The 10,445-nt window shown below is 40.4% G+C and overlaps 2 protein-coding genes across 26 annotated transcripts in view; both read right to left on the reverse strand.

Moving 5' to 3' along the window:
* The window catches only part of CLDND1 (claudin domain containing 1), a 197,376-nt gene extending 194,736 nt beyond the window's left edge, over window positions 1–2,640 (reverse strand). For 21 of the 25 annotated variants that reach the window (XR_016233057.1, XR_016233056.1, XR_016233054.1 and 18 more), the window contains exons 1-3: window positions 2,395–2,640; window positions 1,215–1,265; window positions 690–999 (exon numbers count right to left, since the gene is read on the reverse strand). Coding sequence is in view for 21 of the 25 variants with exons in the window: in XM_089331522.1 (XP_089187648.1) it covers window positions 690–999; window positions 1,215–1,265; window positions 2,395–2,625 (592 nt within the window). In the remaining 4 variants the exon portion in view is untranslated. Of the gene's footprint in view, window positions 1–689; window positions 1,000–1,214; window positions 1,281–2,394 lie in introns of all 25 variants that reach the window. The other 4 variants (XM_089331511.1, XM_070071971.2, XM_089331524.1 and 1 more) reach the window with 3 other exon arrangements.
* The window catches only part of CPOX (coproporphyrinogen oxidase), a 77,681-nt gene continuing 68,097 nt past the window's right edge, over window positions 862–10,445 (reverse strand). The window contains exon 8 of the mRNA XM_002716741.6: window positions 862–999. The gene's annotated coding sequence lies outside the window, so the exon portion shown is untranslated. The remainder of the gene's footprint in view (window positions 1,000–10,445) is intronic.

Consider the following 10,445-nt stretch of genomic DNA (forward strand, 5'->3'; position numbering starts at 1 on the left):
ACAATATTCCTTTCCTGTATTTCCAAATCTTTTGCTTCATTCTTCCATGTTAAATGTCGTCATCTCACACACTGTATAATTATTTTGTTTATACTGTTACACTCCTTTATTCTGTTTATTGCCTGCCACCCTTAGCATTCTAATAAATGACAGCTCCCCACAACTAAGGATTTGTTCTCCAAGCTATAAAGCCCTGGAACACAGGGGCAGGCAGTAAATACTCAGTGAATAAATGACTTAACAACTAGTAAGATTCCAGTATCAAGTGCTCCAGGCCCTCCTAAACACAAGTGAACATTTTACAGTGAATTGTGACCAACTTTTCCACCTTTCCTTCACATGATTTCCTTTTCTTCATATATAATGATATACTATCACTTTTGATATATGGCAATTCAAACCTGTTCTGCTATGATTGAAAGATAAAGCTCCTCCGCTAAGAGACCAACCCAAGTAGTCATAAGTAAATTGTAAAGTTGTCCCTTACAAAGTGCTCTAAAGATCTGAATGGAGAACTAAAGGAGTAGCATGGCAATGCATAGAAGTTGGGGTGAAGAGGTGGTAGGGAGAGAAGAGACATAAGAAGACGTAAGATGCCCACAAATCTGCTTATATATAATTCAGCAATCATAGATCACTTTATGCTACTAAGCAAGTACATTAGAGAGAAGTGAAAATAAGAGGAATACCTGTCCTTTCTGGCGGACTGTACCAATGTGTGTTTTTGGGTACGGTGATACACCGTCTCCACAATCCCATTGTGCCGTTGTATCGGAAAAGTGCATCGTTGTAAGTCTTTTCATCTGCCTCATCACTAATGAAGTCTTCCCAGATGCTTTTATTCCAATCACTTGAATTCTCTTGAACTGGACTTCGATACTCATACCAAAAGTCTGTGCCAATTGAGGCTGCCATGTAGATGGTGGAAATGAGGCTAAGCACACAAGCAATTACAAATGCTGTAGCAAAACGGTTATCCATTCTGGCATTCAGACTGCTCTGTTTAAAAGTTGAAGAAAGAAGATGTCAGACTTTACAAATAAGAAAGATTGTTTTGAAAGGAATTATCTCAGAATCACCCTTGAAACTACTCCCCATGCCTTGGTTTAGAGTAATAATATATTTTTAAATTAAAAAAAAAAAAAAGCAAGCACATTTTTAAGTGTAAGAACAAAACTCATTCCCATGAAAGTACTTATTGAATGCTCACATACCCAGGATGCTACGGAGACAGAGGTCTTGTTCTCTAGTCTATCACCTGCATACTAAAACAGACAACACTGAAATGGACATACACATTACAGATACAAACAGACATGCCCATGGTCAGCAGTGTACCGTGCACACATTTTTAAGTATAGACCGAATTTTTACACAAGCTGGAGAGCATTAAGGCGTTCTGGGTTTGAGCGTGAGAAAGGCACAGGAAAAGGAAGCAGTGAAAATCGGATTCTCCCAGTTTTCCTCTGAAGAGGGAAGCCTCCCAAAACAAGGGCAGGAGTCAGGAGCTATTTGAAAGAGTTGACAATGTTTGTTAAGTCGAGGGAAAGGTTGTCCTAGGTGTACGGAATAACAAGAAAACAATAACATGTAATAATGCTAGATATCCATCTCCCCATCTATCAAAGATAAGACAAGCTGCTTTATGCTGTGGAAATGTTTCACTCCTGTCTATTCTCTCCATTCCTAACACATCTGCGCCTCCTCACCTGCTACCTTGCTCTCTCTCTTAATCCTAAGGTGGAACATACCTTCCTAAAAACTAAGTGATCCCTCCTCAGACAGAAAGAAAACTCCGAATCAAGGCAAAATACACACACTCCCAAGACGTGGACAGGGCTCCACGGCAGTAGTAAATGGCCGCAGTAAAATGACTCAAGGCGGATCACGCTGAGTCAAATACTGCAAGTGTACACCGTGACCGCACCAAACACCTTAGGAAGGTGCAGGAAAACAGGCTCGCAAACTGGGGTTGCTGAGTTGGGAAGATGGGAAGTGACTCAGGAGAGATCAAAGTAATGACGATAATTAACGATAATTCAAGAAGTTGGGTTCATATTTTGATTTTTTTTTTTAAATCCCCTTTCATGCTGGGGCTCTCAAATGACCTCAGAAGGTCCCTACACAGGAGCGGCGGCTCCAGCGAGGCCAACGCCAGCTACGGCCTCCCGAGGCTGGGGCGGGGCAGCCCTGCGCCGCCCCCCCGGCCAGGGGCCTCAGGTCCCCAACCAGGCCCCTGCCCAGACCGCTTGGCCCCCAGGAAATCCCCCTGCCGCTCAGAAGGCGCCCAGCTCCGGCGGCCGCCGCACACAGGAAAAGGGGCCCTCTGCAAACCACCGGGAAGCCGAACGGCTACGCGACCCCCGCCCGGCGACGCCAGCCCTACTCACTCACCGCCCATGCTCTTGCTCCAACAGCTTCACCCTCTAGCTCAGACCACAGCACCCTACTCTCCCCGCGCCTCCTCTGACGCACTTCCCTGCAGAACCCGCCCCCTCCATAACTCCCGCGCCTCCGCCTCCGCCTCCGCCTCCATCCCGGGCCTGGCCGCAGCCCGGGACCGAGGGGGCTTGTGGGAGTTGTAGGAGGGACAGAGGGAAAACTGCCAGAGAAGCCCGTTGGCATTCCTGGGGCCGCGCGCGATGTATTGTGGGGGATGTAGTCCAGCTCTGGAAGTCCAAGCGAACGCGGTCTTCTATCTTAAGGTCCAAAAAGTGAGACGGCCTGTATTCTGTCCTCGTTCTTTGTAATTGTGACCGAAATAGCTCATCCCTTTCTTTCAGTCCTGTGCTCTATCACGCCACCCTACTTCCAAATATAAAGGTAAATGAACAGCAATGCGATTCTAGTTTTGAAATGTTAATCCATTTTTTCCTCTCCCACAATCTCCCATTGGAGCGTTGAGTCTTTCTGACTTTATTACTTAAGTTTAGAATAAAAAGGATGTGATCCACCGAATGGTAAACATGTAGAATGTAATGACTTTATTCGGCTTCATAAATAATATCCCTTGGCTTCATAAAATTTATGTTTGTTGCTATCTTTTCTTTGTGACAAGGGATACTATTTGTCTATTGCAGTGATGCAAGGTTTCCTTTTAGAATAAATTTCAGTTAATTAAAAAGAAGACTTAGGATATGAATATCTCAAAAAATGCGGATAAAAATTTGTTGCTAATGTGCACCCTTGAGTGGCAGCAGGTGGTTGCTGACTCAAGTGGTTAGGTCCCTGCCACCCACCTGGGGGACCTGGATTGTGCTCCTAGCTCCCAGCTTTTGAGAAAGGACCAACAGATGGGAATCCCACCGCCTTTTCCTCCCTCTTCCTTCCTCTCTTTCATCCTCTCTGTGTCTCAAATAACTGAGTAAATCAAATTTGTTTTTTTAAAATTTGTGAATACAATATGAAAAAGTTTAGGAGATATTACCTAAAAGAGATAAGGTCTTGGACCACACTGGAGACCACAGTTGTGTGGCACAGAAGCAACAGAATGATTCTAAGCCCTCACATGTTGCACAGAAATTCTTTTCCAGGAAGTAGGAACACCTGGACAGCAACATATGGGGACCCTTGAACATTGCATGGGACCAGTGAAGGATGAATTTCCAACAGACACCTACAGAGACAGTTGACTCGAGGACCAGAGGAGCCCTGGAACCCCCCCAAATCCCCAGTGCCTTGTAAATTTAGCCACTGCATACAGGAAAGGTGGAAGCCCCAGAGTTGGTATCAAATTCCTTCCATTCTGACAGAGTCACCTCAGTTGGTGAGTTGATATTCAGATCTAGTACACAAATAAAGTAAGGTAATATTATAACATTCAAATTTAATTCTCGATTTTAATGCAAAACAGAATTTTGTCTGAGCCATCAGAGAAAGTAGTGGAGGTACACAAGAAAATTACTAATGAGCTAGTAAGGTTCAGGAATGCACTCACAGATTAGGAAATATCTTCAACACTTGGCCTGCATTAGAAATCCCCCACTTTCAGGTCCCATAGGGGTCATATGGTCAATAAAACCAGATAAAAAGGGAAGTTTGAAAAAAAGTAAAGAAACAACCTGGTTCACAGAGGAACTGAGACACAGGGAGAGTAACTGACTTGGGAAACTTCAATATTGGGATGAGTGTCCTAACTTTTGTGACCGCACACTTTACTTAACCTTTACATCTTAATTGTCTTTTTCCCAAGCCATGGATGTTGGACAGTAGAATCTATCCCATGAGATCATTTGTGAGCTGCAGATTAGAAAATACATGTAATTACCCAGCACAGGACCTAGGGTTTAGGAAAGAATCATTGGATTATCAGTCTTTGCAAATATTTGTTGACTGAAGTCAGTGTAATTAGCTTTTGCAAGGCTCCTGTTTCCCCCTGGGGGCTGGAAATAAGTCATTTACAGAGCTGGTTAGCTGTCCTCCCTTAGCTCTGCTCAGGAGATTCCCAGGCCTGGACTCCATCGTACACAAGTGATCATGACTCAGAAGGTGATGTGTATGGGAGATCTGAAAAGCAGGAGGATGCTTTCAACCTTTCAAGTGTGCTAAATGCCCAGGAAACACTCAGGACATGTTTCACTCACTGAGCGTGAACCTGGAAGTGCCTGCATGTTTGAGATTTTAACCATCATGACTCCCTCCGCATCGAAAGCCTGAACTGCTTCATCACACCCAATTCCACCAACCACACAAACCACGTTTCTGGCTTATCTCTGTGTCTTTGGTGTTTTCTAATTTCTGTTTATGCTCGCTTGTCATTGGGTGTGTAAAGTAAATACTAATTTCATGGAGCTAAATTTATGTTTTTGTTTCGAACTCTGCTATTTGAGAAACAGTAGTTGGCCTCACATATTTTTACAAATCTTCAAGATAATTTAATGCAACTAGGAAGAAATTTTGGAATTTAGGTTTGAAAGCAAAGTTGAATGAGGCTTCTGACAGTATTTTTTAAAAAGATGACTCATTTATTTGAAAGGCAGAGAGACAGAGACAGAGAGAGAGACAGATCTTCCATCTGCTGGTTCACTCCCCAAATGGCCAATCTTCGCCTGCTTTCTCAGGTGCATTGGAAGGGAGATGGATCAGAAGTGGAGCAACGGGGATTCAAATCAACACTCCTTCAGGATGCCGTGCTGCAGGCAGAGTGACTTAACCTACGGCCACCAAACCCAGTGTGCCACAACGAAAGCCTCTTCTCGTTTACCTTGTTAAAAATGGTTTCTAGTTTCAGCACAAAACCATTTTAGTTACACCACATTCTAAAACAAACCCAATAATTGAAAATCAGGTGTTAAAGCTTGTTTATATTTATTATTATAACTTTTATTGTGCCTTGTTGTGAAGCAAATCTTTGCACAAGAATTCCCTGTAACACCAAATCCTCTAATATACTTAAGTTTGACTTTATTTTTAAATAATTCATTGTTAGGAACTAAGAATTACGTTAAGCAAGATATATCTGTATTCATTATGGCTTTTCTCATATTGCTTTATCCTGGTTGTTTTCCTTATGAACTTCAGATTTCAGAAAGGAGAAAAATAGAAATACATGCAAAGACCATCCTCAAAAAAATGTAACAATCTTTTAATTTCTTTGTGCCTATTCACTATAGAATGATGATAAAAATCAATTAAGGACAAGTAAAACAGAAAAATCCATCTAAAATACCCCCCATCAAATTTTTAAAATTTTTGTTTTGCAATTCCTGTCAAGTGCCATATAGAGTGACAAACTGTAGCTATTTGGATATCCATAGTTCTGAAGGACAGTGAATATAGATGAGAAATTTGAATATAAATTGTCCTTTAATATCATCAGTGGAGGGGTCTTTGTTGAACAACCTCTTTCTGGGCCCCAAAATCTCCATTAATAAAAGACTTGTGCTGATGATCACTAATATAACTTGGAGCTCTGAAAAATCTTGCAATTCCACTGGAAGAAGAATCCAATCAAATATTATTGTCACAGATCCACAGCACTGGAAGTTCAATGCAGAATTTGTATATCCTACTTCTCCAAGAGAGGCAATGTACCAGAAGCAGAGATAATGGAAAATGTAGATGATCACAGGGAAAGAAGAAAGGCTGTCGCTCTTAACAGAAAAGATGCAGCAGCATTCCTGCTGTTTCAAAAATGAACAGCAATCACAGGAAGGTAGCAAATATGGAAGGAAACGTTTTCCCAGTATCTTCCAATTTTTAATTTATTAGTGCAGGGTTATAGGTGTGAAATTTGGCCCCCAAATAAAATCTTTTCAAAAGGTAATATTGCAAATAAGGAAATATTACACCAATTAATTTGATTATTTATAAACTGGAAAAAGAGTTCTGCATTGAGCGGGTCCTTCTTTCCTTATTATAATACATCACATTTATTATGAAGCTATGGTAGATGCATTTTCAAATATACTGGTTAGAAAATTAGTGCTGATTTAATGAGAAGTGTTCAGTGAAAATATTATATACATTAACCAAAAAATATGTTGGCTTATAAACGTCTCTCCATATTAGTTTATGACATGACAAAGATCCTGGGATTGAATAGAGAATTGGAGCTCTCCAAGATGTTTGTGAAAAATCCCTATTCCTTGGAAATGACTCAAAATTCACCTATGAGTCAGCCCAGGTCTACAAACATTTACTGACCACCTGTTGCATGCCAGATAGTGTTCTGAGTTGCAAGAGACACCAACAGAAATAAATGCGACTTTTCTTGTGCATAACATCAAGTCAGGTTAAATCCATAATTAGGAAGAAGCCTAATTATATGTTCCTAGAATTGTAACATTACTGCTGTTTATATAAATATGAGTTTCCAAGGAAAATAAGCCAGCATGCTAAGTGAAGGAGGGAAGTCTGATAAAATGCATTTCTTTTAAGATTTATTTATTTATTTGAAAGGCAGAGTAACTGAGAACCGGGGAGAGAAAAAGAGAGAGAGAGATCTGGCCTGCACCATGGCTCACTAGGCTAATCCTCCGCCTGCGGCACCGGCACCCAGGTTCTAGTCCTGGTTGGGGCGCCAGTTCTGTGCTGGTTGCTCCTCTTCCTGTCCAGCTCTCTGTTGTGGCCTGGGAGTGCAGTGAAGGATGGTCCAGGTGCTCAGGCCCTACACCCGCATGGGAGACCAGGAAGAGGCACCTGGCTTCTGGCTTCGGATTGGCGTAGCGCGCTGGCCATAGCAGCCATTTGGGGGGCTGAACCAATGAAAGGAAGACCTTTCTCCCTGTCTGTCTCTCACTGTCTATAACTCTCTCTCTCTCACTGTCCAACTCTGCCTGGCAAAAAAAAAAAAAAAAAAAAAAGAGAGAGAGAGAGAGATCTTCCATCTGTTGGTTCATTTCCCAAATGACCCCAATGACCTTGGCTGGGCCAGGCCAAAACCAAGAGCCAGGAATTTCCTGCAGGGGCCCAGGGACTTGGGCCATCCTCTGCTGCTTTCCGAGGCGCACTATTAGGAAGCTGGATCGGAAGTGGAGCAACCAGAACAGAAACCCATGTACATATGGGATGCCGGTACTGCAGGCAGCAGTTTAACTAGCTGTACTACAGTGCTAACCCGAAAATACATTTAACTTGGCTTGATCACATATATATCATTATATAGTACTAAATTGTGCAAGTAACTGTGAAAATAAATAGTAATTGAACTCCCAGAGAACAGTTTTCTTAAACTGGATTATTTAAATGATTGTGCACTTTATAATACTCAAATAGGAAACAAACAAGATGGAGTATCCTTCTAGACGATGAATACAAAATCACATTCATAAGATTAATGAGAAAAATTAGTCTGCTTCATGCCCTTTGCAATTTTTATTAGACATATCAGTGGAGCGTTTGTGATCAGTAGGCTTCATATTCAGGAATTTATTTCTTCTATGCTATTTGCATATGCTCTATCTAATCTCTCCCTGGTGTAAAGGCTCAAAGGATTGACAGGAAGAAACTGAAGTGATAGCGCCACGGCACACCCTAAATGGGGTGTCTTTATTACAAAATCTTCATCCTATCTGTGAGCAGAGGCTGTATGCTCTGGTGATTGTTATGTAGTAGATGAACAGTCATCTCAGTAGGCAAAACCTTGCTTGCTCTCCATCTTCATCAACTGATCGAGTTCTGAATGTATCTTGGGAATAGGGAGGACCAAGAAATCCAAATTAATTCCTGAAAATTTTGTGAGATCCATACTAAAAGACTTCACTTCCACAAAGTTCAAATTTTGAGGTAATTTTAAAACTTAAATTAGTCAAAAAATATAAGTAATGTACAATGTTAGTCATATTACATAAAAGATTTAAGCTTTGATTCTAAACTTTGTTTAGTGTGTACTAAGTCACTTGGGATGCTTTTAAGTCCTAGATTTCATTCCAAATCATTCTGATTCAATAGATTTAGGAGAGGTTTTGGGAATCTATGGTTTAGTGGCTGTCACAGGTGATTCTAACATGAGCAATGTAATCTGGCATTCATAGGTTAAAGCAAGGGCCGTGAAAGTCCCAGGACTTTCAGTGGGTAAGTGCCTTATAGTCCTGCGGAGACTTTAAAGACAGGCTCTGCCTTAAGTTACTCATGATCAGTTCAGGGGTTGAAATACCAAGAAAATTAACCTTGTGAAATGAGGAAATAAGTACTTTATATAAGCAGTGTTTTAAAAGTTCTAAGAGAATATAAAGGGAGAAGTAATTATTTCTGCAAGGGGTTGGAGAGGAAAGTTGAGTGCTTTTTTGAGGGGGGAAAACAGTCTTTGGGAGGGGGCATGTAAGCTGTCACCCAGTTACTAATATTTATGGGGATTTTTGTCATCACCCTTGTTGAAACTGCTTTTTTAAATTCTGTGAAACCCACTGTGCAGCTGCTTACCTCCATGTTTATCTCAAAGGATATTCAGTCATAAAAATGACCATTTCATCCAGCTTATTTAGATCTATGACTTACCCAACTTTTTCTAGCCAGCTTTTATTGTAGGTTCCGTTTATGCTAATCTTATGCTCGAGTTATTAAAAGTCCCATACTATGCTAATTGTTCATTTGTTCCTTTTTTTTTTTTTTTTTTTTTTGGCTTAAAACATACACCTTCTTTTTCTTACTTAGGCCCCAAGATACTGTTGATCTGGGATGGATATTTTCATATTGTGGCACTCTACCAGAAAATAGCTTACTAGAATGGGCATATATGATAAGGCAAACCACTTTATAGCTCTTTCAATAGATTTCTGACTAAAGTAAATTTATTTAAGATAGTTTACATCAGCAGGCCAGCAACATTTGAACTTGAAAGAAAATTTAACAACTACTGAATGAATACACTCTCAAATGTTTTTGAGAATGAGCCCTTTCCATTTCATAATACTTTTTTGTTGAATTCCTGAGATATATCTGAATATTAAAAAAGTTCTTAAACTAAGAACCAGTCTCATTAGTTGCAAAGTACAACATTATAATACTACAATTAAATATAATTACAAATACAGAATATATGTGCTTGGTACTTTAACACACATATAGTGTTAAGTATCTATGTTACTCTTTCAAGTAAATATTGTCCTATTTCAAACTATTTGACAAAATGAATTATTCTATTATTAAGGCTTACCCAGTGGAGAAGAGTTTGTCCCAGAAATGTCAAAGCTATTAATTAGTTTCTGTGATCTACAATCTATATTTGGTAAAGGATATGCCCCTCATGAAATTCAATGAACTTCACAGAGCAGCCAGGGACACAGGAGCAGGCAAACTCAGGCTCAGTCAACTCCCAAGTGACTTCCTGGTGCTGCCCCAGGTCGGGGGAGCCCTCCATCCATCCTTCCCGGCCTCCACTCACTAGTCTGACACTACATCAGGAAAAAGGGGGAAGGAGAGAGTAAGACAGACAGGAACATGGTTTTCAACTTACTAGTCACTGAAGAAAGAAAAATTCAGCAGTAATGACTTCAACTGTTTAACAGTTGTATTTTCACCTACAGGCATACATTCTAGTACTACTAACCTGAAACTGGAATTTTGCAGATTAATTGAAATGGATGAAAGGAAAGGAGAAAAAGAAGGTACAAGAGAACTTTGGGTCGCTTTGGCTTAGTAAAGATTTGAAATAAATGGAGTCAGTTTCAAAATTTATTATATTTTACTGTGATCTTCAAAACAGAAAAAGAAACATAAGAGTGAAAAGTATGATAGAATCCTTTCTGTGTTAGCCTGTTTCTTGAATGTTTTCATTTTACTAAAAATCTTACTTTTATAATGCCTATGCCGACAACTCTGTTATGAATCACTTAATACAGGTATGGGCTTTTTTGCCAGGTCAGTAATTCCCAAAATGAAAGCCAATGACATGTGTGGAGATACTAATGGCAGGTCATGGCTCTAAAGCTAAAAAGTCTCTGCAACACAGGGCAGCATAAATAAAGGAAGGTCAAGTGGATCTGGAGTCAAAGGAGGGCCAGTTA

Source organism: Oryctolagus cuniculus, chromosome 4 (genome assembly GCF_051225735.1).
Source record: "Oryctolagus cuniculus isolate XC-2025 breed Fujian yellow rabbit chromosome 4, ASM5122573v1, whole genome shotgun sequence".
In the NCBI taxonomy this organism is placed as follows: Eukaryota; Metazoa; Chordata; class Mammalia; order Lagomorpha; family Leporidae; genus Oryctolagus; species Oryctolagus cuniculus.